Source organism: Ceratotherium simum, chromosome 17, assembly GCF_057802395.1.
Source record: "Ceratotherium simum simum isolate JZ-2026a chromosome 17, ASM5780239v1, whole genome shotgun sequence".
Lineage (NCBI taxonomy): Eukaryota > Metazoa > Chordata > Mammalia > Perissodactyla > Rhinocerotidae > Ceratotherium > Ceratotherium simum.
Window position 1 is genome coordinate 11,436,021 of NC_141916.1, and position 25,903 is coordinate 11,461,923.

The 25,903-nt window shown below is 53.5% G+C and overlaps 3 protein-coding genes across 9 annotated transcripts; all 3 read right to left on the reverse strand.

Annotated features, from left to right (window-relative positions):
* Positions 1-192: 192 nt before the first annotated feature.
* Positions 193-7,270, reverse strand: ARHGEF25 (Rho guanine nucleotide exchange factor 25). Of its 4 annotated transcripts, none has more exons than XM_087442121.1 (16): positions 7,115-7,270; positions 6,714-6,828; positions 4,218-4,432; positions 3,987-4,082; positions 3,829-3,905; positions 3,593-3,659; positions 3,299-3,402; positions 3,066-3,135; positions 2,857-2,946; positions 2,668-2,760; positions 2,431-2,481; positions 2,164-2,241; positions 1,766-1,966; positions 1,457-1,637; positions 1,050-1,165; positions 193-659 (listed from the first exon to the last, which is right to left on the reverse strand). In XM_087442121.1, exons 1-16 carry the CDS (start codon positions 7,211-7,213, stop codon positions 549-551), a joined length of 1,764 nt encoding a protein of 587 aa, XP_087298247.1. In that variant the 5' UTR covers positions 7,214-7,270; the 3' UTR covers positions 193-548. The 4 variants fall into 4 exon arrangements, with proteins under 4 accessions (XP_087298247.1, XP_004429384.1, XP_087298248.1 ...); XM_004429327.3 differs by having other exon boundaries at positions 954-1,165; XM_087442122.1 differs by lacking the exon at positions 1,766-1,966 and having other exon boundaries at positions 954-1,165.
* A 373-nt stretch (positions 7,271-7,643) lies between these two features.
* On the reverse strand, positions 7,644-13,959 carry DTX3 (deltex E3 ubiquitin ligase 3). 4 transcript variants are annotated; one of them, XM_004429325.3, is made up of 6 exons: positions 12,859-13,959; positions 11,460-11,524; positions 11,192-11,268; positions 10,095-10,824; positions 8,682-8,899; positions 7,644-8,342 (listed from the first exon to the last, which is right to left on the reverse strand). In XM_004429325.3, the coding sequence occupies exons 3-6, from the start codon at positions 11,218-11,220 to the stop codon at positions 8,267-8,269; spliced, it is 1,053 nt and encodes a 350-aa protein (XP_004429382.1). In that variant the 5' UTR covers positions 11,221-11,268; positions 11,460-11,524; positions 12,859-13,959; the 3' UTR covers positions 7,644-8,266. The 4 variants fall into 4 exon arrangements, with proteins under 4 accessions (XP_004429382.1, XP_087298251.1, XP_087298249.1 ...); XM_087442125.1 differs by lacking the exon at positions 12,859-13,959 and adding an exon at positions 11,983-12,757 and having other exon boundaries at positions 10,095-10,843; XM_087442123.1 differs by lacking the exon at positions 12,859-13,959 and adding an exon at positions 11,983-12,766 and having other exon boundaries at positions 7,644-8,899.
* Positions 13,960-14,346: 387 nt separating this feature from the next.
* On the reverse strand, positions 14,347-25,285 carry PIP4K2C (phosphatidylinositol-5-phosphate 4-kinase type 2 gamma). The gene is made up of 10 exons (XM_004429320.3): positions 25,055-25,285; positions 22,208-22,305; positions 21,442-21,538; positions 20,931-21,074; positions 18,295-18,441; positions 18,070-18,108; positions 17,367-17,480; positions 16,720-16,987; positions 16,448-16,551; positions 14,347-16,253 (listed from the first exon to the last, which is right to left on the reverse strand). Exons 1-10 carry the CDS (start codon positions 25,226-25,228, stop codon positions 16,173-16,175), a joined length of 1,266 nt encoding a protein of 421 aa, XP_004429377.1. The 5' UTR covers positions 25,229-25,285; the 3' UTR covers positions 14,347-16,172.
* Between the last annotated feature and the right edge of the window lie 618 nt (positions 25,286-25,903).

Consider the following 25,903-nt stretch of genomic DNA (forward strand, 5'->3'; position numbering starts at 1 on the left):
CCAAGCTCCAGGTCTGGACTGAGAGATGCTGCAACTGCAGGTGAGGGACAAGAGAGCAACATCTTTCATCTTCCACCCTGTGCCCTTCTCCTTTTACCAGACCCCTCCTCAGACAACTGATTTGAGAGGCCAGCTGATCTCTTCCGTGCCAGTTCACCCCACTGAACCCTTCCCTCTGCCAAGACAGCAGCCTTAGTGATATAACAAAACCTTTATTCTCAGAAAACAGAAAAAACAAAATCAAAACCAAAACCAATCATTTGTATCTGGCCCTTGCCCCAGCCCTCCCACCCACCCACATATCCTCCTTTTGGGGGATCTGTAATGCATGCATAGGGGTGGGAGCTGAAGGAATCTGCGTTCCTCGGGTACAAAGAAGTCCTTTTGAGTCTAGGTACCCTCCTCCAAGTCAACACCCCACCCAGCCTTGCCCGCCCTCTGGACACACCAAGAGGGAGGATTTCCGGGGCGGTGCCAGAAGGATTGCCCTGAAGTTCCTTGAGGGAATCCGGTGGCTGAGTCAGCACCACCCCCATGGCCTTCACCAGTTACAGCTCATCTTCATCCAGCTTGGCAAGTCTGGCTCGGCAGGGAGGGGTGTTTGGAATTGGTGGAACTGGAGAAGAGTCATGAGGAGCCTGGGGGATGTCACTGAGGGCCTGAAGAAAGACTCAAGTCAGAGGATCAAAAAGTTCAGGAATCTGCCCTCACTCCTGTCTTTTCAGTGTAAGCCCCTACTCAGGCCACCTCCTCTTGCCAGACATCTTAGGTTATCTGAGACCATCAACTTCTCCCAAGGTTAAACTGGAAGAGGGGAGGATAAGAGATGGGAAGTAGGAAGGGGCAGACAAAAGGAAGAAAGGAATGATCTGGGGGAGGGGATTTGGGGATCCCTGAACCAGAGAGGCCCTCCCCACTCTGCCCCTACAACCAGGGAACTCCATTCCTCATACCTGTGTGTCCAGGGGCAGGGCGGCTCTGGCCACCTCCCCTTTGGGCAACAGCAGTAGGGAGGGGAGAGAGCCATTGATGGGGGTGTGTGTGCTGACCTGGGCCCGGTCTCCAGGCCGAATTCTCCCAGGGCTCCCCACCCCAGGCCCTCCTGGCCGCCCTAGGCTGTTGGTCTGGCTCTCCCGTCTCTGGTACTCAATGGGTGACTGCAATGCTGGGGCAAAGACAGGAACAGAAGGAGAGTTACGGCAGAGACAGGTCCTTTCCCTAGGGGCTCTGCTCAGGCCATCCTCCCTCTTTGCCCTCCCTCCTAAGAACTGTCAGTCAATGTAAATTGCTGGGGTTTTAGGGGATTCTGAGTTACCAAATCTTGAGTGGAATAGTGGGGATGAGGGACGGGGAGAAGCCAGGTTCAGAGGGCAGGGATTGGAGATTGGGCAGTGAGGGATTCGGGGGTCAACGGGCTCAGGGAGCATGGGTCGGGAGGGGAGGGTGAGAGCTTCACCGTTGAGAAAGTCCCGTTGGCTTTCCAGGATCTGAGCCACTTGCTTGATCCAGGCCTGACTGACCGCAGGGTCTGTGGTCTGCAGGACATAGCGCTGGATCCCACCCTCTGGCCCTCTGGAGGTCAGGGCAAAGCGGCAAGGGTCACCTTGGAGGTTCCCCTCCAGTCCCAGGCAGCTCACCTGGATTGGCAAATAGGAGACAGCCCCCAAATTCTTCAGGCCCTCTCTGGTTCTTGCCCTCTCCCACAAATCCAAGAGCCAGCCATCCTCTCAGAGGCCTCGCCCCTCCCGGTCAGAGCCCTCCCCACCTTGATGCTGCTCTTGTACACATATCCAGGCTGCGTGCCACCTCGCACTCCTCCTCCCAGGGCCTCGCTGAAGATGACGATTTGCTCAAAGAGGAAGACACGCCTCTCTCGACCCCGGGAAGAAAGCAGCCCCCCAGACTCAGGCTCTGTGACCCAGAATGTGTCCTGGCCCAAGAGCTTCCCCTGAGCAGTCAGTTTGCCCTACAACCAAAGGATAGTGGCCTTCGAGAAAAAAACAAGAAAAGGGGCAACTCTCTGCTCCTCCCTCCTTCCCCTGACACTCCCAACCAACCAAGGAGTCAGCCCCAGGAGAGGACAGTCCCCCATAATGACCTCCCCAGTGCTCAGATGCAGGTAGAAGAGCACTGGGCCTCCAGTTTCCTGCTCCATCCCCATACCTCAAACCCCCGAAGTCTCCCCAGGGTCATCATGTCATTGCAGCGCTTGGGCACGAAGCACATGACCTCCACAGCTTGCTGGGACCCAGGTGAAGAGAGGAGCATTGTCATTGTTGGGAAGGAGGCCTCTTCAGACGGTGTTTCAACCCCCAATCAGCCTCCCCCTGAAAACCAGGCAGCTCTACACCACCCAAGGGGCTGGGGGACCCAGGAGACAAAGAAGATAAGGTGTGTGTGGTGTATTCTGGAAGACCTGGGAGTCCTCACCTCCAGCTCTTCAGTATCCATCCCAGCTCTACTATAATACTTGAGAAAATCCTAAGACGTAGAAAAGAAATGCTCAGGGAGGTCATGAGGACATCCTCAGAAGCTCTCACATCTTCCCCTGAGGACACAGGTGAGGACCCCCAGGAAGTCTGGGGGGAGCCTTAGGAACCCTAGGGAGATGGAGGAGGAAAGGGCTGTCCCAACCAGTTGTGACCCCAGGGAGCTGGTGGTCCCGACCTTCAGCAGCAGCTGGTATTTCATGATCCTCTGCACTGGTTTGATGAGGAGGTCGTTGAGCTGCAGGCGGTGGCCCAGCTGCTGCCGGAGCTCCTGGGGACAGGGACAGGGACAGGGGGGTTATGCAGCCTGGAAAGCCTGCTCATGCAGATTCTGTCTCCCCTCCCCCAAGGTACCTCAGACACTGACCTCAAAGTAGCTGTCCCCAAATTCTGACACCACATGCTCTGACTTGGGCTTATTCTGACAGTACACCACATACATATGCAGCCGGCGCTCCTAACAGGGGCAGAGTTTAAGAATGAGCAGGGTTACCAAGGAGAGAGAGCCCATCTTCAGAGACCCCTGATCCAGGCCCAGACCTCTTCCCTCCTGGTCCCCACCCCCTCAACCCTCACGTGTTTGATGAATAGCTGAGCCAGCCAATCAGGATCCTTCAAGCACCGCTGTAGCTCCTGCAGGAAATAGCTGGAGGAGTTGGCAGGGAAAAGCCAGGTCAAATACCCCGACTGGCAAGGTAGAGCTGTCCGCCCTAGTAGTGCTCCCCATGAAGCCTCTCTAAACATTCCTCAGGCAACAATGGGCCCAGCCATATGCCCCTCCCCCTCTCCCTCAAGGATCCACCACTCACTCTCGATGCCACTCATAGATTTGCTGGATGTTCCCAAACACAATCCTGTCACGGCCTCGAAGGCTCTCGGGGACCCCCTGAACAGCCATGGTGGCCATATAACCCTGTGGAAAGGTTGGGGTGGGAGTATGAATGTGTGGGGCCAGCCCTAGCGGGAAACCCTCCTCCCCAAGAAGTCCAGGATGTAGGAGGGACGGGGAAGGTGGAACAGAGGAGCACCAAGGCAACTCCTAAAATTAGCCCTGAGCAGAGGGAAAGGGCTGGGCCAGGGCTGGGAAGGGAAAAGGGAACTACCTCCACAATCTGCCCCAAGTCATCCACGTACATCTTCTCTGTCTCTACCAGTTCCCTCAGGACATACCTGGGAAGAGAGCGGCAGTGCGCATCCTTGGTTTAGCCACTTCCTCGTGGACTAGCAGCCCCTTCATTACCACAGCCAATCTCAGAGGAGATTCCAAGTCTCAGATCTAAAATGGGAGGGACAGTCCTCGGGAAGTTGTGGGGTGGAGGAAGAGTGTGTGGACACTTACATACTCCTTTCCAGAGCCTTCTTCTTCTGTTCCTCCTCACTCTCAGGGGCTTGGGACAAAGTCTCCTCCTCAGGTGGCTGGAAGGGAAGAATATCCTAGAGTAAGCAAATGGATGCCTCTTGGGTGAGGGGAGTCGCTCCAGACCCATTTCTTCATACCTGCGTCTTATCTCCAGGGCCCTTCAACAATGTGGTCAGCAGGGTCAGTTCTGGCAGCTCCTCTCCTGTGGCTAGAACTGGTTCCAGCATCCAGTTCTTGGGGCAAAGGTCAAGTTTCAGAGGACAGTAGTTATATCTCTCCAATGACCAGTGGCCCCCAACCTGCCCTCTCTCCCAGTGTCCTTAATGGATGTCCTGCATCCATGCTCACCTCATATGGTCCCTGCTCACCTCATATGGTCCAGCCTGGCCACCGTCTGCCTCAGTTTCCACACTGAGACAATGTTTAGAATGATCCAACCATCTTCTCAGGCTACTGACTGGCCCTGGAGGGCCCGGGGAACAGGGGCCAGAGCTGAGGCCAGAGCTGGGGCCAGAGGGGGCAGCCAGGCCTGAGGCAGCTGAAGCTGAGATGCTCCCCTCACTGCCAGCAATGGAATAGGACTCTAATGGGGGGGAGGGGGAGAGGGGGAGATAGATATTGCTCCAGCTCCAGAGTCAAGGTCCCTAAGGAGCTCCGCAAGTCTCCTTTCTATGATGCTCAGCCCCTCTCCCAAGAGAGCGAGAGGGGTTGCTCTCTTGCCACCCTCATTTGAGTTGGCCAGGATAGAAAATTCCAGCAGGACACCTTGTGAGGGGGGTCAGTAAACACCTAGCTCCCCAGGCCTGGAACCCCCAGTTACATGTGGAGGTTCCCTCATATCCTGAGCATGGCACAGATGTGGGGGTGGGGACAGCCATATGGGGCAGACACTGGAAGCTGGGGGTGGCCATCTGCTCTCTTACAACCCTCCCCCTTCCAATGGGTACAGACCATTCTCTGAGAAGGGGAGAAGAAAGAGAGCTAAGAGCGCATCTGCCACCCCCAGACCTCTCCTCCACCAATTACAGTAACGACTATAAAAAGACAAGACTTCTGCAGCCCACCTCCCCAACCCAGGCACAAACCCAACAGGAGGGGCAAGTGAGGAGAGCCCATCAGGGTTATCTTTGGCCTGGGCTCAGGGACAGAGGAGCTGCGATTTGTGATAAAGCCCCTGGGAGACCCTTCATCCTCATTCCTCCATCCCCTTGTCCCTCTTCAGATCTGAAATCAATTCTCAGCTAAAGGATTTGAGGGAAAAGGCGGTTCTAGGCCTAAGGGGATTGTGGATGGGTTTCTCTCACACCCAGTTGACTACAAGAAAGAGAAGAGTCCCCTGCCCCTTCCCCAATTTCCTTAACTTGAACTGATAGAAATTTGGAGGCAGAGGGATCTTAGAGGAATTATCTATGAAGTCACTTTCCTGGAAAACACAGGTACAGCCTCCAGCCTCTAAATCCCTAGGGCCAGGGCCGACAGATGTCCTGAACCCTCAGCCCGCCCCCAACTCAACACTGGGCCCTGGCGACCTCGCACTCACCACGTCCCCCCCGGGCGAAGCAGCAGCCGCATTTTGCCAGCACTTTTCGGATTACATGGGGACAGGCACAGCGACCCCCCTTGTGCCCCCCCCGCATGGCGCCCGGGCCCCCCCGCACCCCCCACCCGGGCCGGCCATGCAGGGGGAATCACGGGGGGCGGGGCGGGGACGGCGCAGGGCGCACACCCCCCCTCCCTCCTACCCCGCTCCAGGCTGGGGGAGGGGGGGAGGGAGGGAACGGGGAGGGGGCGTCCAGGGGGAGGCGGAAGTCTGGTCTGGAGGAGGGCTGGGGGCTCTGCAGAGAGGGCGGCGCGGGGCCCGGCCGCCGAGCTGGGCGGGGAGGGCTTCCGGAACCCTATCGGTGCGGGGCCCAGGGTCCAGATGTCCAGCGGGGAGGGGAGGGATAGTGGGGAAGGCTGGGCCGGGATGCGGCAGCCGCTCCAGCTCCGTCGCCGGCCTCTCGGGTTGGGGGTGGTTCTAGGCCCGGGCAGGGAGGAGGCGGGGGCCGACTCCCCGAGCCACTGGCGCTGCGCGGGTCCCGGCCGAGCCGCGAGCCGAATAACAGGCCCCGCCGCGGTGCTGCCGCGGGGAGGGGCCTCTGCGGCCCAGCTCCGCCCTCTCCCTCCAGTCCCCCCTCCGGCCTGTGCCGGGTTCCCGCCCCAATACCCCCTCCCCCAGGCACCACCACATTCCCACTCCACGTCCCCAGCGCCTCCGTCCCTCCTCCCCGGCCTGGGCTCCCCCGCTCCGAGTTCCCCCTCCCTCCCGCATCTCGGGCTCTGAGTGCGGAGCACTGGGCTGGGGGTTAAGCCGGGCGGTGGGGTCTGCGCGGGTCGCCCCTCGGCCTCTGCGGTGGGGTAGGGCGCGGTGGATGGGGCCTTGGCCTGTGCGAAGATGTCCTGTGGTTGGGACTGTCCCTAGCCGCTTGGGGTAGACAAGGCCCCCCCAGTAGGGGGTGCGTGGATGGGGAGCTCTTTGTGGGGAACATAACCCAGGTGCCTTCCTCTCGCCGGACCCTTCTTTCCTCCAGGCCCCGGGACTCCAGCTGAGACTAATCACCAATTAAGGCGAAGTCCCGAGCCTGGGCTGGCGAGAGGCCAGGGGTGGGGCGCGGGGACACTCCTCCTGCGGGGGCTCGGGACCGGGTGAGGTGGGGGACACACAGCGGACTAGACGGCGAGAAGAAGCGTGGAGGTCTCAGCGATTAAATGGGTCTCATGCAAATTAGATGCGAACCTTTATGCTAATAAGAGCAGCAAATCTTTGAATTCGCCACTTTGCGCAGGATGGCAAACTGTGCCCCACCCCACCCCCAGCTTCTTACCGGGCAGTAGAGCCCAGGCGGGGACCTCCCGTTCACGCTCCCCTCTCTGGTCCCCCTCTGTACAGTCAGACTCTGGATCGGTTCCCCCCGGCCCTAGGGGGCTTCTCTCTGGGAGCTGCGCGGAGAGAATGATCTTAAGGAACCCGCCTTCCACGCCCAGCCTTGACCTCCCGCTTCCCCTTCTCCCTCCTGTCATGATCCACGTTGTTATAAGGGGGTCGCCAAGGCTGGGGTGCAGGGAGTGGTTCACCCAGAACGTGGCTACGACCCTCTTAATGGAACTTTCGGATTCCTGCGACTGCCCCGCAGAATTCCTGTTTGCGGGTAAATTGAGTTGTGGGGTGCAGCCGGCTTGAAGCCCCCTAAAGACCCCGGACCCAACCGTGGTGCCCCTTTCTTACCCCCTCCTGCCCGGGTAGGGCGCATGCGCGCAGCATGCCACCCATGACCCCCAGTATCCGGTCAGTGCGGCCAGGGGCGGGGCGGTCCGGGGGCTTCATGCTGGACCCCTACCCTGATCCAAGTTTCAGGGCCGAGGGGGCACGGAAGCTGGGGGGCTCCGAGGCCTGCGTGCGTCCGGGGAGTTGCTGCCGCCGAATCCGCCCCCTGCCCGGCTCCGCCCCCACTCCCACCCCAGCCAAACTTCTCTGAAGGGATAGGGTTGTTCCTTTCTCTACAACCGTAGTTCGACAACAAACAAACTCCTCTTAATCCCGATTCCAGCTTCGACGCGTGATCCAGGGCTTCGCAGTGTTCTTAGAGAGCTCGCTACGCACAGGCCATCCCCCCAGGCCCTCGGGAGGCAGGGAGACTGCGAGGCACACAGGGATCTCCCGATCACCACCCCCTCCCCTTCTCAGCAGTCCTGCTCCCCACCCCATCCCCACCCCCACCCCCACCCGGTCCACAGAACAGAACGGGTGTGGCATAGAGAGTTGCATATTTTACTTTATTCTTATTAAATTAAAAGCTACAGTCTGGCAGCGATTCCAGAACAGGGTAAGGAGGCTCCTTATAGGGGGCAGAGAAGAGCGAGAGAAAGACAGACAGAGACACAGGAGAGAAAGGACGAGGTTAAGGTAGAAGGGGAATTGTTTCTGAAGAACACACACAGCCGGCTCCATGGGGGCTCACAGCAGCCCAATAAGCCCCCTGAACCGATAAGTTCAGCAGGAGCAGTATGTGGGCGCAGGGGGGGTTCAAGAGACCCTGCCCTCCCCACCCAGGTCCTTTCTCAGCTTACTCACTGGAGCACAGCACAAACCAGAAAAAGCCAAGGGCAAGAGAGGGCCAGGGAAGCTGGGAGTATGTACATAGGAGGAGGGGAGCAGGGCCTGGGACCCTGCCAGAAGGGAGTGGCTCACACTGCACTGAAGCACTCGGCCAGTGGGGGACAGGGGACGGGACTGCCCCCTTCCTCTCTGAACTCCTTCCCCAGTCAGACAGGTGCCTGACTAGTGTGGTGTGGGGGGGCAGAGGGAGAGAGGAGAACAGAGGCTTCTGTTGGGTCCTAGTGGAGGAGAACGGCAGGGGCCTTGCAAAGGGGATGTCCTTCAGTCATCTGTGATACCCTTGGCTCTCAGCTCCTCTTGCACCCGGGTCAAGTAGGTGGGGTCCGGGTACCCAAACCTGGGAGTTTGAGCAAAGAGAAATGAGGGTCAGGGTTAGCTGTTGGGGCTTACTCATCTTACCCCATGCTCACCCTCGTTCGGGGTCCCCATTCCAGCCCCTCCCCACCTCCCCTAAGGTTATCCAAACTTAGCCCAATTCTGCTTATTTTTGTAGGATAAGCCGTGCCCATCAGGACCAGGTTGAATGTAGGAGAAACTGGGATGAAAGATGGTTGAATAGTTTGGGGGCGGTCCTCTCCAGTTAGGAGGCTCCCAGAGAGAGGGGGTTGATGCTGTTCCCTCAGTGGGAATGGAGAGAAGGGGAGGAGCCAGGGGAGGGGAAATGAAGGAGCCGCACAGCTGGGGTCCTCCGGTGCAGCTGGTCTTGTGGTGGATGTCATTCCAGGTGATGACATTCGGTCTCCCTGTGGTCATGGACGTGCCGATAGTGAAGGTGAGACGCTGGTCAAACGCCTTGCGGAACAGGGTCAGCACCTTGTTGCCCTCAGGGCAGTCCGGGAGGTAGGCCACCCGTGTGGTGCCAGGATACCGAACTCCTGGGTTTGGGTGTTCAGCCTGGAAGGAGGGGGAAGAAGCAAAGTGGGCAGTGAGCAGCGGGACATCTTAAGGCCTATGACGCCAAGGGAAGGTCGCCCTGGCCAGCCTTCTCTCTGTGCACCCCCAGCTAATGCTGATAGGGCAGCCACAGGCTGACACCCCTTCAGGGAAGGAGAGTCTCTGGGGTCTGGGCAGCAGGAGCTTGTTTCTGGACAAAATCCTTATTGTTAAGAGGTTCTTTCTGCTGTCTCGATCCCTCAAGTCTCAGTTCAGCAACAAATGGATTCTCAGAAGTGATGGAAGGTAGCTGGTCCTTACTCTCCAGGTAACTCAGCAGAAATGTGAAGACAATACTTTATCTTTCAGCCTTCCCTTCTCCACCTGACAACACTCCCAATGCTTCTTCCAGTGTCTAACCTGTTCCATTTTTCTATTACCCTTCTTCTGAGCTTCCTCATCCCTCTGCAAACCAGACCTGGAAATTACTTTCTCAAGCAGGAAGATACCTGTGGGCTCTCGACCACTCCTGGTTTTTTTTATTTTTGTGTGTGCGTGTGTGAGGAAGATCAGCCCTGAGCTAACATCTGATGCCAATCCTCCTTTTTTTTTGCTGAGAAAGGTTGGCCCTGAGCTAACATCCGTGCCCATCTTCCTCCACTTTACATGGGACGCCACCACAGCATAGCTTGATAAGTGGTGCTCCAGTGCGTACCCGGGATCCGAACCTGCGAACCCTGGGCCACCAAAGCAGAGCATGCGCACTCAACTGCTTGCACCACTGGCCCCACCACTCCTGTTTTAACCTTCCACTGTCATCAAGGTTTTCCTCTCTCATAAATCTGGAACCAAGTAACACTCTCAGCTCTGTTAGGAGGGTTAGATCCCTTCCCGCTGTGCCTGCCTGCACCTGAGCCGCCATCTCCACAGAATTCACCTCTGCCAAGAATGTCTGTCGACATGCAAGTTCACGAAGGACACAGTATTCAACTCCTTTCTCTCATACCTGATTTTCACGTGCGCCTTGGGGTCATGGGGATGGAGAAGCTGGGCCTCAAGGGGATGTCCTAGCTCCAGGGCACTGAGTGGGAAGGCATGCTGGGAGACAGCAAGACTGTATCCCATCTAACACTCACTCACCCTCACCCAGTTTTCTTAGGTCACAGAACGAGCCTGGGGAAAACCGAAGGGTAAGGGCAGACTGGAGTCTTCTTACCCCCTGGACACCGGGCGGGAAGACGTACTGGATGACGATGGTGCCGTACTTCTCATAGCTGGGCAGTAGGAGTGTGGCGTCCTTAGAGACCAGCATCCGCCCATTCTGGGGCTGGTTGCCCACCAGCTGCCCGTAGAAGCGGCCGCACATGGGGCAGGCCTTCTTCACCTGCAGGGCCCGGGTGATACAGCCCTCACAGAACGAGTGCCGGCACTTCTCCAAGGTCTTGGCGTTCTGGATCTCCCCCAGACAGATGGGGCAAGTGCTCTCCTGCTCTTCTGCCTCTTCCCGAAGGCGGGGAGGAAGAGGAGGGGGCAAGGGAGGTGGAGGTGGGGGGAGTCCCCGTGCCCCTGGGGGCAGGAGCGGGGCTGCTCGGAGAGGAGGTGGGCCTGGGCGGTGCAGCTCGGGGTGCTCCCCCCCACCCCCCAACGCCAGGCAGCCCATAAGCTCCCCCTGCCTCTGAGCTTTCTTCAGCTCTTTCTCTGCCTCTTTTAGAAGCCCCTTGAGAGCCTTCCGGGCCAGGTAGAGCCCATTGGGAGGGGCCGGGGGGGGGCCCTGTGGGGAAAGCTGGAGAACATAGATGTCAGAAGTCTCGCCATCTATGAGGATGGACACACGGTGCTCCTCGCGAAGCCGGGCCAGTCGGGCTGGGGTCTCCTTGCTCAGGAAGTCCCACACAGGCTTGGAGACAGTCACTTTGTTCTTGCAGGTGCCTCCACAGGCTGCCATTCTGGACAGGACGAACGACACTGCCCCCAGGGTGAAAGGGACTCAGGGTGGGGGGTCCCCATTTGACAAATGTCAGTGCCTCCTACTTCAGGTTCCTTTCCAAACCTGTATTACCTCTACTCTCTCATAGTCCCAACTCCTCCCTCTAGTTCATTTTCTATCTCCTCCCATCTTTCAAACCCCAGCACCCACTGAAGAGCAAGCAAGAAAGTTTCTATAACTTTGTTACTATCATCTAGGCCAAGCATCAGTCTTGGTTCTCCTTACACTCCTCCCAAGATCACAGAAACGATCTGCCCCTCCCCCCTCTGAGTGAAAACCGGGTTCTTTCAAGGGGAGGGAGACTTTTTGACCTCCTTTTTGCTCACTTTGATCCTGAAGAGCTTAGAATTGGCATGCAGGCTCTCTCTCTGTGTCCCTGCTCCCTACTTGTAGGTTGTGTGACCTGGTGGGTGGAAAGGAAAAGGAAGGAAAGTGAGAAACCCCTTCCCCCGGTCCCACATGCCCCTACCCAATAGCCCACCGCACAGAGATGGGAACCTGGGTGTCAGTTAGTAGGAATGGGATTACTTGGAAAATGGAATGGAGGAAACCAATTTAAAGGTGAAAATTGAGGTTCTTTTGGGAGGTAGATACCTGGAAAGCCCATGGACGGAAACAGCAGCAGAAATCCCTCTATTTCCACACTCGGCTGACCAGGACTGGGGGGAAGGGAGGAAGGTAAAGGGTTATGATGACAAAGGTTAACATTTTCCCCAGCCAGTCCAGACACAAAACAAAAACTCCTCTTCCATTTCCTCTCCTTCTCTCCTGCAAAATTCCCTCCCCAGCCACTCCCCAAGTTGCTAAAGAAGGAACTTGAACATGCTAACTTTCCTCTTTTCTTCCCCAGCTCTGAGGATCTCCAGAAAGCCTGGGTGCAGATAAGACAAGTCAGGAAGGGAAAGACCCACGCAGATGGAGGTCTTTCTTGCCACCTCCCTCAGATCACATGGACAAGAATATCTCCTATGCTCCCCAACTCCTCGGCCTGCTCCACATTCCCAAATAATTCAGCCCCTAGGGAGCCTTCCTTGAGAGCTAACCCAGTCCCTTCTGCGGAAGTCTGTTTGGAATGTGAACAAAGTGACAGCAGCCCCTGCAATAACGAAGTTCTCACCGTCGCCTTATAAACCCAGCGCACGGAGGGCGAAGTGCAAGCCGGTCAGCAATCTAGCCCGCATTTAGGGAGGGGTGGGGCTCCCTCAGGGACTCGGCTGGAGGAGCCTGATGTTTCCCCTGAGTCTGGCCACGTTCAGCTACAGAGCTGTCCCTACACCACCTCCAAATGCAGCTCAAATAGAAAGAGGGGCCATTAGTGTGACCTTAATTCCTTGACTGATCCAAAGGGGAGCGGATTTCCGTTTGTGCCTCCACCCTAGTTCCCTCAAGGCCAGATGCACCTCGAGATTTAGAGAGTGAAACTGGACCCCGAGAGCTTCGGTTCATACTGTCTGTCCAGGTGGAACACGCCCCTCCCCATCAGACGGAACCCAGGAGCTAGGTGTCCTTAGCTCCAAGTCCTGCCGGCACGGAAAAGGGAGGCGGGGCTACAGTTTATGCTGGGTCTCTGATTCCTCTGGGGCAACCCAGGCCGGACACGGAGTCAGTCCCTCCCTCCGGAGAGAGGCCTGCAGAGGGGCAGCCGGGAAGGGCAAGGGTCCCGGGGGGCATCAATCGAGGCAGCTGCACCCCTCCCCCCACGACGTCCTGCAAGACCCGACCCGGAACCAACTCCCCACATCGCCCTCTCGCCGGAGCTCCCGGAGCCCCCTCATGGGTGCATGTCGGCCGATCGCGGTCCCCAGAACCCCCAAATGGAGGCCAACGCTGGAGGGTGATAGAAAGAGGATCGGCCGGGCGTGGGGGAGTCGGGCGCCGCGCGCGGGGGGAGGAAGCGGAGGAGGGGGCGTAGGGGGAGCGGGAGGGCGCGCGGGGGGTGCGAGCCGGGCCCGGGGGTCGCGCGATGGGTGTGGGGGTCGCCGGGCTCACCTACCTCTCGTCAGCGCCGCCATTGCCGGTCACATGACTGAGGCTGTTGCTGGGATGACGGTCTGGGCCTTAGCAACAAGGGGGGGGGAGACCCTGAGAAGGTGGGGGCAGTTTGCAGGGGGTGCAGACTGAAGGGAAGGGAACGAGGGAAGACGGCACCCTCTTCCCCCCTCTCGGTTGATAACCACCGTTTCCTTTTGACCTCTTCTATCCACCAGCCCCTGCCCTTCCGCCCCAAAACAAAAATGGAGGCGCCGTCCCAGTCTTTGGAGGAGGGGGTGGCGTCCTGGAACCGAGGGTAGGAGGTTAAATCCCTCAGAGACGCCACCCTTCTCCCTTCCCCTCCCGGCAGGAACCCTCTCCCTTTTTCCCAGCCAGCTGCGTGGCAGCTGCTGGGAGCTGGTGGTGGATGGGTGGGTGAGGAGTGTTGGTTTAGGTAGATGGGGAAGAGGGGCAATTTTTTTGTGATCCTTATGCTGGAAGGGCCTTTGAAGAATATAGGATGGGAAGAAGAATCACAGTAAAAAGAATAGCATTGGTTCTAAAAGATAAACCCCAAGACTAAACCATTTCAATCCCCTCCCTCATCTCTTGCCTTTTCCTAGATTGTTACCTTCTGTGACCCCAACAACCTGTTCCCAGATGGCTATTGGTGAGCGCCTCTGATTTTTCTCTTTCCACAAACAGGGATATTGAGGCTGGTGCAGGATAGGGAGTGAATACATTTTTTTTAAATGCCTTGGCGGGAGGTGGGGTCAAGTCTATGGTTGAAATAGTTAAAAACTCTCACAGAAAAAAAAGAAAGCTGTGCTCTGTTCTGCTTCCCACATCAGAGCAATCTCCGCCCCCAGTCCAACTCACGGATCCCTGGGGCCACATCAAGCCAGGTTTTTCCACCAGCCAAATGGCCTCCTCCCCAGGCAGTACTGATCTCCTAGACTGGCAACAACCTCTATTTGTCCACCCCCTTTCTTCACTCCCCCTCTGGGCTGGAGGGTTGGTCACTTTCTTCTTCACTTTCCCAGGACCTTGCTGTATGTACTCTTCCTGCCTTCCAGGCAGAGGACATCTTCCCCAGGAAGCCTGGGGGAACACTGAATTCCATCTCTTTTAGCTCGTGCATGCTGCCTGCGGTGCGTGGTGCCTGCGTGCGTGCGTGCGTGCCTGCGTGCCTGAGCTGAGAGGCTCACTCATCTTTACTGAGATGGGAGTGTGATCAAGCCCAGGACCTGGGGGAAAAGAGAGAGTCATCTCGTCTCAGTTCCCCCTGGCCCCCCTATAGCTGAACTTCCACAAAGTTGGAGAATAAGTTTTCCATTCCCATGCACAGCCCTCGCAACCTTTAAGTTCACAACCATCTATCTAGAAACCCACAGCCTTAGTTAGGGGCCCAACAACTTAAAGATGAGAATTCTCCCTCTGGTCTCTGTACACCTAAGCACAGGCTTCCTCAGAAAAGGGGGGGGGAACAAGAGGCATTTCTCTGAAGGAATTTGGATTCAATAATTTATTTTCTATATAGTGACAGCAATGGGAGTAAATACACAAGATCTTTTCTATTAATAAAACAAAAAAGATGAAAAACAGAAACAACTAATGAAGACCATACCGCTCATGATACATTAGCCACATGGTCAGAAAACCCATTTCTAAAGAACAACAGTTGCTGGTGTCATGGAGTTTTATTGCATTCAACAGGGGAAAGGTAGACTTGGAATGAAAAAGATCCATCAGACTTCTGACAGGAAGGTATGGTAGGGGCTCCAATCCTTCACTGGGGACTCCTCATTACTTCCTTTGGAGTAGAAGATGCAGGGGAGAGAGGAATTCTCCTTTATGACCTCATGACTTCTGTGTGACAGATCAGTCCAGCCAGATATAGAGCGAAGAATCTTTGCATCCCCACAGGCCAGCTGCTGGTATACCCATCTTTATGTTTAAAAAAATGTAGAAGCTTCATGGGAGATAGAGGATAGCAAAAAGAATGGCTTCCTTAGCCCCAAAGGCATTGGGGGGAGGGGAGGACACTATCTCAGCTCATCAGGGTCCTCTACATTCTGAGACTATCACGAATCAACTCAACCCTCTTTGGAGGGGGCTGGGTGATTGAGTTATGGCTCTGACTCCTCTCTAGGGGTTGAGAGTGAAGATGACAAACAAGGCCATCTGTCCCCTGGGAGACACAGTAGCAGTATAAGATAGGACAGAAGAGAACAGAATAACAAAACCAACTGGAAAACCGGTTTGAGTAGGGGTCGGGGAAGGGAGTATGCTAGGTGCACACCTCCAGGGAGCAGAGGAGGTTCCCACACTTGAGGCTTCCTCTTTACATGACCAGGGTTGACCCAGGCAGTGATATTGCCTTCTGCTAGGACTAAAACCACAGGGATGGCTAGACACGAAGAAAGGAAATTTAACATGGAGAATGAACCTTACACCCCTGCCCCATCATCCCAGGCCGCACCCCCACTGAAGGGTTCCAGCCCCAAGATGGGTATGAGGTCCTGGTGAAGAGCAGCAACAGTCAATCAAACACCTTTGGAACGCTGTGGCCATCTCTGGGGTCCCGCACCCAGAAGTACAGGAGTCGGGGTGGAAGTGGGGTGAGGGAAGAGACTGGAGAGTAGTCAATCCTTGACATAGACCTTCTCCAATTCCCTGCATAATCAAGAGACCTCTTAGGTCCCACCTCCATGAGGTGCCAGCCTGCTGACCACTCTCCACCCCACCTGTGTGTAAGACTGGCCATGTCCCATCATATGTGTACATGCCAGCACCCACATCTGTAGTATCTTGAAATTCTTCCATCCCAGGGCCCACTGGGAAGGAAGCATGCCACAGTGAGTTCTATAAAGTTATCAGCAAAATTCAAATACTCTTAGTTCATCCCACACAGCAAAGTGCATCCAGAGTAGTTGCTTGAGCTGGGTCCATCTGTCCAGTCAGGTCCTGAAGTTGGCAAACAACCCCCTTCCCCAGCTCTTCCTATGTTATAGAAACAACAGGACACTTGACAAATCTCAAGGCACTTGGGAGAGTCAACAGTAACGCTCTCATGAAGCAAGCAGACTTGTTGGAGGGGAGGGCAAAGGAGGAAAACCGGACAAAGGGGAGAAGGGACGACGTATTTCTGAGGGCCAGGAAGAGCCCGCTCAACAAGATGGAGTTGTGGGGATGCAAGGAGCCTTAGCCTGAATTTAGCAAAGGAGGAAGAGAAGAAGTAGTGGCCAGAATATCCACAATTCCCCCAAGCCCCTCAGAACCCCACCACCTTGAACATAAGCCTTGCCAGCAGTCACCATGGAGTCAGGCAGTCTCTTAGGCAAAGATGTTGGTAATAAAATCCAGGAATCGCTTAGCATACTGCTCAGGATGGACAGTAGAGATCTCTGCCCCAGCCTGTGAGAGGAGGTATAGAACACGGTGTCAGGCCACCCCACGCCCCTTCCCCACTGCCCGCCCTCTGTTCTACTCCAGACCGTTTCCATACCCAACCCTTTATCCTTTTGCCACCCCATTGCTCTGGCACAAGAGGCTCTCTCTTCCCAAATAACAGTCAAGACAGGAAAGGCAAGGCTTTGGGGAACCCTCACCCCATGCTTGACAGTTTTGGCTGCATGAGCTGCTTTCTTCTTGGCATCATACTGTGTCAGGATGTCAATAAGGCCCATGAAATACACCTCCTTCTGGGGGGCCCCTGGGGAGAGAGACCAGCAATGAAAAGCAAGTATAGCCCCAATCCCCTCTTCCCAGGAACCAGTCAGATCTCTTCTGAAAAGCTAACCAGTCTCTCTACCCACCACCCTGCTCTCTGTCTGCCAAGGACAACCCTCCCCACTCTTAAAATTTCCAGGATCTCTCTCACCCTCAGCACTCCGGATGGCGTAGACATCAATGAAGGATTCAAACTCTCCAGGACCCAGGGGCCGATGGGAATGGATGTAGCCGCCGATACCCTCAGGAGAGGTGCCATAGGAACCCACCAGAGCAGGAGGTCCTGTCGGGCCACAGTCCCCATCCCCCTCTGACTCCTCCTCCCGCACAGGCCCCTCCTCCTCTGGTTCAGAGCCCCGAATGATGTCGTGGATGCCCAGCAGAAGGCTGTAGTCCATGATCTTCAGCTGCACTAGGAACTGAGACCCCACTGACAAATCAGACACCCCAGCTCTCCCTCCCCACTCCCAGGTACCACCCTTATACCTCCACCCCTGAATTTCTGGGGCCCTCCTGGGGAAAGGAAGTGTAAAACTAGAGAGTTGGGAGTATACCATTGCCCTTTAGTACCTAAAAGTCCTGGTATCTAAGGTCATCCTTTTAGCTCATTCCAGTTCCCCCATCCATGGGTCCCCTCTAGGGGGGTTTCACATCTCATACCCAACTCCCCTACATGCAGAGAGCCCAAAGAATAAAGGGAAGGGGAGGAGTTCCCTCATATCGTGAATGGGAGAGAGAGCTAACCTCTGGGGAGCAAAAAAGGAAACAAAGCCCTTCCCAGAACACCCCAGTCATTACCTCCACATCTCTCTTTAGCTTCTCTAAAAATACTTTCTTCTCCTCTTCGCCAATGTAAACTTTCTGGTTCTTGTTGAGAAAGTCCATATCCTTAAGGGTGGGCAATTCTTTAACCTGAGAACAGGTAAAGGGACATCTTGGCAATATATCCTTTCCCCCAAGGTCCCAGAGGACCCTGCTCTATCTAGGGCTCTGTCTCCAACTCAAGAGGCCTCTAGGGGAGGGAGCTCTCATGATCCCTCTCACCCAACTCCACACTGGGGTGCTGCCCCAGAGTTTGTTCTCACCTCCAGGGGCTTCCCCAGACCAGTCACTGCAGCTGTACCCCAAGTCACAGCCCACTACTTTGTGCTTATAGTTTTCAATAAAGACTCTCCATGCTGACTTTTCTTTCTTCTTAAGAAAAAACAGCTGCTTGAATAGGAGAGTCCAGAGTGGGAGGTGGAGGGTAAGCATTTTGCTCTTAAGAGTCTGGCATCCTCACCCATCCCCAAACCTTCCACATGGAATAACCGATGCCAGTGACAAAGCAGCTGTTCCCCCTGCCCCTTCCAAACAATCCCTGGATCAGTACAAGTTTACATCTTTTTCAGTAGATTAAAATAAGAATAAATAGCTGGTGATCCCTACCTCTTGATCCTAAGAAGATCCCTTTCACCTGCCTTCCCCCATCCCTCACCCTATCACCTAAAATCAGTATCACCTTTTCCTTATCGCTGGCTTCCCGGGACACTAGGGAGCCCTGTGGAGAGACCCAAAGACAAGTCAGCAGAAGTGGCTAAAGGAACAGTCAGCATCCAGCTCCTAAGATGCATGCTCAAGCCCAGTCTTCTTTCCTTAAAATGAATGAGCCAGTGCCCTCCCAGGCCCTTCTCCACACTCAGGTCATCAGGAGCCTCCCCCTCAGGCCTGGCTCTCCTCTCCTTACCTTGAGGTCATACTTCCTGTGCACAGGAAGACGGTGGCTAAACATGTTGCGCATCACCAGCATGTAGCTGTCTTCGCTGTCCACGCTGACTCGGTACATGCCCAGGAACTGGGGCAACAGTGTGTTGCCATGGCACTTCACGATGTACTGGGGTGGAAGGGAGGAAGGAATGCGGAGAGGCTGAGCAGCAGATATACAAAACCCAGGGATGGGAATTCAAACACTACCATTCCAGAGTGGGGCAGAAAACTTCAAGTAGACAGGTTACAAGAAGGTCAAAGGGTGGGGGGGGGTGTTTCTAAAGATGCCCCTGGTTATTCATACAGTTTCTGAATCCACATCTCCTCTGATTTATTCCATTTGTATAATATCTCTAAATTTTAAAGTGCCTTCGCTCATTTCATCTTTATCATTCTTTGAGATGGGCAAGGTAGGTGTTATCCTTTTTGTATGCAAGTGGTCACAGAACCAGGATTAGAAATTACCTCTGCTTTTCAGTGAAATGATTTTATCTAGAACCAATGTTTCTTGGTGGGCTAGATTCTCACAGTAAAAATGTTTGCATGATGGCCTATAAATTTGGATTCTAAAAACAAAATTCCTCTTTTAATGCTACCATCTCTCTCTCTCAGTAATGCTGCCTACTTCTCTTCATAGCCAACCTCTCAGAAAATTAGTCAGCAATCAATCTACTTCCTATCTCTCATTCACACCTCAAATCAGTGAAATGAGATTTATACTCTCCTTTCCCCTCTGAAATCTCTCTGCTCCTCCCTCCCCCAAATCCCTCGGTTGCCAAATCCAATGGGTATCTGGTGATTGTCATATTTCAACTGGGTGGCACTTGATACTACTGACTCATTTCTCCTTAAAACTCTCTTCACCCTCCGCTCCCATCATACCACTCTTCTGCTCCTCCTCCTCTCTGTCCTCAAATCCTGTATCGAATGAAGTAGGGCATAAATAATGAAGAGCGTCCATCTACTCTGAGTCTCCTTTATAGGCTCTTTTCTCTTCTTGCTCCTTAAGATTCTGTCCTCAACCTTCTTTTCATTTCACCCCACACTTCCCTTCAATAATATTATCTATATTCGTGGCTTTAATTTCTATTGACCTATAACTCTCAAATCTAGACTCCTAGTCTCATCCTCTTTCCTGAACTCTGTACCTCAACCACTTGCTAGACATCTGTACCTGGATGAACTGCAGAAACCCCAAACTCAACATGTCTAAATCAGAACTGTCTTCCTCCAAAAACCTGTTTCTTTTTCTGCTTCCCAACTGTTGGTGAATGGGTACCCAGTTATCCCTAACCAGGAATTTGGAGGTGCCTTTGCCTTAATTCCCACAATTCTCCCATAGGTCTTCCTTTCCATCTCCACCACCATCACTCCTCCAGGCCCCTGTCACTTCTCACCTAGACTATTATAATTACCTCCTAACAGGTATCTCCACTCCCAGTATTCCCCCCTCCAATCCATTCCCTAAAATGCTTGGTGTTATTTCTAAGTAACATATATATCACTCCCCTACAAACCGCCTTCAGGATAAAGCCCAAACTCTTTGCGTGGCTTATAAAACCCTTCACAATCTGGCTCCTACCTAACTATTTTTCGCCAATACCATATCCCAGCCACACTGAATTTTTTGCAGTTCCCCAACACCAAGCTCTCTCATGTTTCTGTGTCTTCACAAGTGCTGTTTTCCCTTGCCTAGAATGCTCTCTTCCACTTTGTCCAATGGTTAGTCTCTACTAGTCTTTCAAGAATCAGCTCCTATGATAACTCTCTCTAAAACTCTCTCTTTGAGCCTCCCAGTGCACCTCTTCCCCTAGGTGAGCTGAGATGCTCTTCCTCTGCAGCCCCAGAGCATTCTGTACATACCTCTACTATTGCACACATCTTGCTGTGTGCTAATGCTAGCTTACTGGTCTCCACCATTAGACCAAGAGATCCTTAAGGACCACAACCATTTCATTCACCTCTTTCTCCATTGCGTAACATAGGGCCTAGTAATAAGAGACATTCAATATTTGCTGAATAAACCAAAGACTCCTTTTAGAGTCTTTCATTCATTCATTGCTCATTGATTTTGGTGAGATTTTTCTTCAGTAGAAAGATATTTGGGCAGTGTTTTCATCACCAAAATATTCCAGAAACTCCATATTCCAATTTAATCTGATCAGACAGAATAGCTTCCCTAATCCCACTTAGGGCTGGATATAATCATGACTTTTCCCCTCCAATTTATCCCAGTTGTGCACTTATTCTGGTTTTCTCCCCAAACTGCATTTATTCCTAATAGTATATTTGGTGTTAACACCTCACCTAATTCTGACTTACTCTATAGTTAATACTTTGCTATATGTGTGTGCTTTATGTATCAATCCACAGGGTTTGAGATCGTTAAGTACCAAATGATAAGGGACATTACTAAATTCTTCTATTTAGTCAAACACAAATAGGTACGGAGAGGCTTTTTTTTGAAATTCCTAGTTTTCAAAAACATGATATCAAGTGCTTCTTGGGGAAAAATGGGTTGTAGGGAGGAAAAGGGATAGGAAGTCTCCCCATGTGCTCTGGCACTATGAGTAGGGAGGAGCCGAGAGAAAGAACGAGGCTGAAGAGAGGCCTGACCTGGTGGTAGTTGGAGAGGTTGCTATGCATGTCAGCAATGTCCTCACTGGATACTTCCTTGATGACCAGAGTTCGATCATAGGAGATGAGGAAGCGACCATCACTGCCTTCAGTTTCACTCGGGGGACTTCGGGTGAGGGACACCTGGGGACACAGAAGAGGCCAGAGATCTTTTCCTGCCCCTTTATATGGAGATGCAAGTTATAGGATAATGGTCAAACGAATGCATCAGAAAGTGGATAAAACCCTGGTGTAAGAGGTTGAGCAAGGGTTCTTAATGTGGTGTCCATATATGGACTGAATGAAATTGAAAGAAAAATTTTTAATGTATCTACATTTTTTCCCAAGGACAGGGTTTATAGCTTTCATCAGATTTTTGAAGATTCCTGTGATCACAAAAAGGTAAAGAATAATACTTGCCAAGGCTCTCGATTCTCCAAACATGACTGTCCCAAGGATTCCCCAGTTGTTAGGGAGAAAGGACTACCCTCACCCCATAAAGGACTCTCACCAAGTAATCCTGGTCATCAATGCCAAATCGATCACGGAGGTTCCTGAAGACCTGAGGACAATACTCCTTGAACTTGAAATGACTGGGTAGATTTTCCCTGAAATAGGGGTTTTCAAGGTAAGAAAACAAAGTAACAATATCGCTTTACATTTACATAGAGCTTGACAGTTTATAAAGCACCTTCACATATATTACCTTATTTGATTCTCATAAAACCCTTGTGAGGTCCTTTAAAGATATATTATTCCCATTTCATAGAAGGAGAGACTGTGACTCAGGGTGGCTGAGTGACCTGCTTGAGTCATATCACTGGCAAGTGGCTTCAGCAGAACCAGGATCTACTGCCCATCCAAACCGCAGCATTTCCCAAACGTCATGCAAGTTAGACATCCTAAAATCAGCAATAGGTGCCACTGTTTTGAATGGCATCTTCTGATACTAGGAGAGCTTAGAGGACGGAGGTATTTCTTTCAGGGAGTCTGTATCAGAAGCTAATAGTAATGGCATCTAAATATATTTCCTCTCTGGAATTACCAGGCTAGAGGAGAGATAAACTAGTACACACACATAAGGGTTTAGGAAACATTGGAGATTATTTTAATGCTTTCTTTGCACAATTTCTGCATGTGGAAGGAGATTAGACAATACAACTTGTCAGTTTCCTTCTAAATCGAAAACATTCAAGTTACTGAATCTTAACTCTTAAAATTATTTATTACTCTTTTCTAGGAAGGTTGAAATGAGAAGGGCGGGGATCCCCACATACCTGTGGAAAAGGTGATTGTTGACCTTGATCTTGGAGCTGGCCTTAAAGTCATCTGGCAGCAGCATCACCGGGGGAGGCACCTGGCTGAGCTCATTGATCTGATAAACCAAAACAAGAACAGGGAGGCAGTGAGTAGGGGTGTGGAGAGCTACTTATACACTGTGTATGGGAAAGAGTCAGAAAAGGGCAACTCAAACCTCACTCCTTTAAAAACACTGGTTATGCAGGGGCCGGCCGGGTGGCGCAAGTGGTTAGGTGCGCGCGCCCGGGGTTAGCAGGTTCAGACCCCGAGCACACACCGACACACCACTTGTTAAGCTATGCTATGGCGGCGTCCCATATAAAGCAGAGGAAGATGGGCATGGATGTTAGCTCAGGGCCAATCTTCCTCAAGAAAAAAGGGGAGGATTGGCATCAGATGTTAGTTCAGGGCTAGTCCTCCTCACAAAAAAAAAAAACAACACTGGTTATGCATATACCTGGCAGAGGTGAGAGAATGTGTCTGACCTCTTCTGCTGCCCAACAAGGACTGCAGTAAGCAACCCTCACACACAGCCCCTCACACTTCCACCCCCGTGGAACTTCATGCTCACAACAGTCATTTTATATTAGGCAAACCCTGTGAGCAACTCAGGACTATTTTTAAAGCTGTGAGAAATTCTAGAGGAAAAAAACACCCTCTGCAGACTCAAGACACTCAAGACAAACAGTTCCATGCTCCATTAAAAACAAAACAAAAGGCATTTTTAAAGTACACAAGAGTTAATGGCTGCTGACGGGTCAACAGCAACAAGAATGAAATGGCCATATCCTGCAGGAGGCATCTGCTTACAAACAGGACCAGTCCTTCCAGACCACTCTGACCCAGTTCTCTGCAGTAGGTCCCCACCTGCCTAGGTGTAAGGTAAAAGAAGAGCAGCTGATTTCAGAGGGAATGCAGGCAGACGGAGGATATGAGCTCATTAGGAGTCTGTTCACTAAAGTCAAATCAACCCACAGCCCAAAGGATGCAAGCATCACATGCTCTTCTCAGCCCCCAGAATCAGGAGTCTGCTAATTCAGGGTGCAAAGGGAGCTCCTGTACTAAGAAATCCTGAGGAGCTGTGCTTTCTCCCCAGTGTTGCCACAGTATCTTTCACCCACCTTTAATAGTGCACTTGTCATATGGTTCTGGTCTCTAGTTTATTTAAGTCCCCCCTAGATTGTGAGCTCTTCCAGAGCAAGGACCAGTTCTAGTCGTCTGTATCTCTCAGGATCCTAGTTAGCACAATGTTGGGCACATGGTGGTCCAGAGTGTTTATTAACTGAATACACGTATGCCTTGCCTATCCTTACTTGATCGTCCCACAGAGGTTACGAAGCGCAGGCTAACCTAAATCCCACACACGGCAGCGAAACCCAGCTCCTCTCCTTCTCGGCAGAAAAGGAGGACAGAACATATTGCTCCAGGAAAAAAAAAAAGCCACTTGAGATTCCTAGCCTAAAATTCAACTATAGTTCTTCATGCCCCCTCCTCGCCACCTGCTGTTAAGCAGGCTGAATCATCACTAAGACATATGTTCAAGGAATTTCTCCATTACAGACACTTGAAGGAAATGTGTGTTGGCTGGAGGGTGGGGTGTTGACACTAAAGTATATATACCTAGGGAAGCTGAGGCAGGTCTTCTGTGTGATTCCCCAAACCCCTCCCAAAGGGATAGATAAGTCACCTCGAAGGTACATATGAGAGGCAGCTCTACCTCCACCAGCCTTGCCCATACCAAGTGCCTTAGACTGGATACTGGCTGATAAGACATTACCACTCAGGGAGCTGGGAGCACTCCACAGAGCTACAAATGCCAAAGGGAGCTGACGGACCCCAAATGACATTCTCAGCCACAAATTAAGAATGTGACAAAAATTGTATTCTTCCTCACCCCCTTCCACCTCCACAATCCTGCCATGACGGTCACCATCCAAGGAAGTTGATTTATAAAATACTGCCTGCCACATACCTTCTCCTGTGGCATCCTCAGGAAAAGAGATACACTAGCGTCTCTGGCCTCCTGATTCCCAGGACAAATCCACACAGCAGTTCCCTGCTTCTAAAGTTCACCACCATAGCGTCCCCAGGACCAGAGGTCCTCAGTCATCTCTTTGGTCAAAGATGACCCCCACTCACACCAAACACCATCACTCCAGCCAGCACTGGGGAGGCAGTCAAGGCCAAAGGCATATATACATAAGTCCTGAGTGAGTGCAACCACTAGGCTCAGGGTGGGCCAGCTTCTCTGGAATGCTGTACCTCTGGAAGAGAAAGGAAGGGACAAGCAGGATTAAAAGGTCCCGGAAACGTAGAGCTTCCCCCAAAGCCAAGGTTCATAAGTCAAGGACGGCGGCTGGAAAGCAAGGTGGAAAGTAAAGTGAACGATCCCCCTCACCCTGCTCCCCTTCCACACACACACACTCTCTCACAAGAGACCTCACCGCCACCAACCCTGAGGAGCCACTCCCCCTAATGTCCTTCCAGCCGGAGCCGAGCCGGGTCCTGGCCGGTCTCCGCAGCCTGGGGCTGAGCCGGACCTGGCAGGAAGGAGGCAGGGAGCTGCATTTCAGGTGGGGAAGGCGGAATTAGAGTGGAGTAAAGGGCGAGGGGGAGACAAAAGTCAACGTTCAAAAAAGGTCTAGAGCGAGAAGATAACGCTGGGGGCACACCTGGGGGTGGTGGGCGGGGACCAAGACAGCCGGGGTGAGGGGTAAAGTTGTAGCGCGAGGGGCTCCGGAGGCGGGAGCCTGGAAGCAGGGACGCCCGGGGCGCAGGAGCTGAGGGGTTCGGAAGGGCCGCGGGGGGCTAGGGCCGGGTCTCACCGAGTGGGCTACGCCCCACAGGAACACGCCCACCAGCGGGTCGGCCGCCCGGAACACCTTCACCTTCTGCTGCACGAAATGCTTCTTCTTGGTTTTGGAGGCGAAGCCGAAACCCGGGCCGGGGGCCGCTGTCGCCGCGGGTGCGGTGGCCGGCGGGACCGAGGAGGACGCCATAGTCTCCCGCACACCCGACCGAGCAGAGGCGGGAGCGGCCTCGCGGCAGGCTCCCGACCCCGGAAGCGGTGCTCACCTGCGCCGCCGTCACGTGACCGGAGGCTGCCGGCGGGCGCGCGACCGGGGCGGGGCGGGGATGGCGCCGCCCCCCGCCGCCCAACGCCCGCCGAGGGTGGGCTCACCTGGCGCTGGGGTGGCGCGCGGAGGCGTGGCCCCTGGGGACTGGGAGCGGCCACCGAGACGAAGGGGATGCGGCCTGGCTGGCCTGGTTCCCGCCTAGGTCTGGGGCTGCTTTGTTGCAAGGTCGCCGCCATCCGGTTTTGCCCAGTTTCTAGGAGTACTCCCGCCTGAGGCTAACCCGAAAGACTTTCTTTACGAAGTAGGCGATCCTTTAAGTGGTTTTGATGTATTAAATGTGCTTTTAGAAGGACCACTCAGGCATCATTCTGGAGGGTGACTGGAGTGTTGCAAAAGTCTAGGCATGAGATGATGAACTAAAAGAGTGGCTGTTGGGATGGAAAGAAGGGGATGGCATCGAAAGGTATAGTTTGATGTCAGTTTGGAAAATTCTTAGTGGATGTGGGGTTTGAGGGAAAGGGAGACGTTGACAATGAATCCCAGGCTTCTGGCTAAGGTGAAGAGAGATGATGGTGACAGGAAAAGAGCAGTTTTGGC

Excerpts from the sequence above, each read along its gene's own strand:
- ARHGEF25 (XM_004429327.3), bottom strand. The coding sequence starts at position 7,213 with ATGAAGCCCCCGGACCGCCCCGCCCCTGGCCGCACTGACCGGATACTG. Across the intron at positions 3,403-3,592 it reads ACTTGGGGCAGATTGTGGAG|GGTTATATGGCCACCATGGC; the intron begins GTAGTTCCCTTT and ends ACCTTTCCACAG. Across the intron at positions 2,242-2,430 it reads TGGATACTGAAGAGCTGGAG|CAAGCTGTGGAGGTCATGTG; the intron begins GTGAGGACTCCC and ends CCTGGGTCCCAG.
- DTX3 (XM_087442123.1), bottom strand. The coding sequence starts at position 11,220 with ATGCCAATTCTAAGCTCTTCAGGATCAAA. Across the intron at positions 10,825-11,191 it reads CTAAGCTCTTCAGGATCAAA|AATGGCAGCCTGTGGAGGCA; the intron begins GTGAGCAAAAAG and ends CGTCCTGTCCAG. Across the intron at positions 8,900-10,094 it reads TCCCGCCCGGTGTCCAGGGG|GCTGAACACCCAAACCCAGG; the intron begins GTAAGAAGACTC and ends CCCTCCTTCCAG.
- PIP4K2C (XM_004429320.3), bottom strand. The coding sequence starts at position 25,228 with ATGGCGTCCTCCTCGGTCCCGCCGGCCACCGCACCCGCGGCGACAGCG. Across the intron at positions 22,306-25,054 it reads TGTGGGGCGTAGCCCACTCG|ATCAATGAGCTCAGCCAGGT; the intron begins GTGAGACCCGGC and ends TTGGTTTATCAG. Across the intron at positions 21,075-21,441 it reads TTGATGACCAGGATTACTTG|GTGTCCCTCACCCGAAGTCC; the intron begins GTGAGAGTCCTT and ends CTGTGTCCCCAG.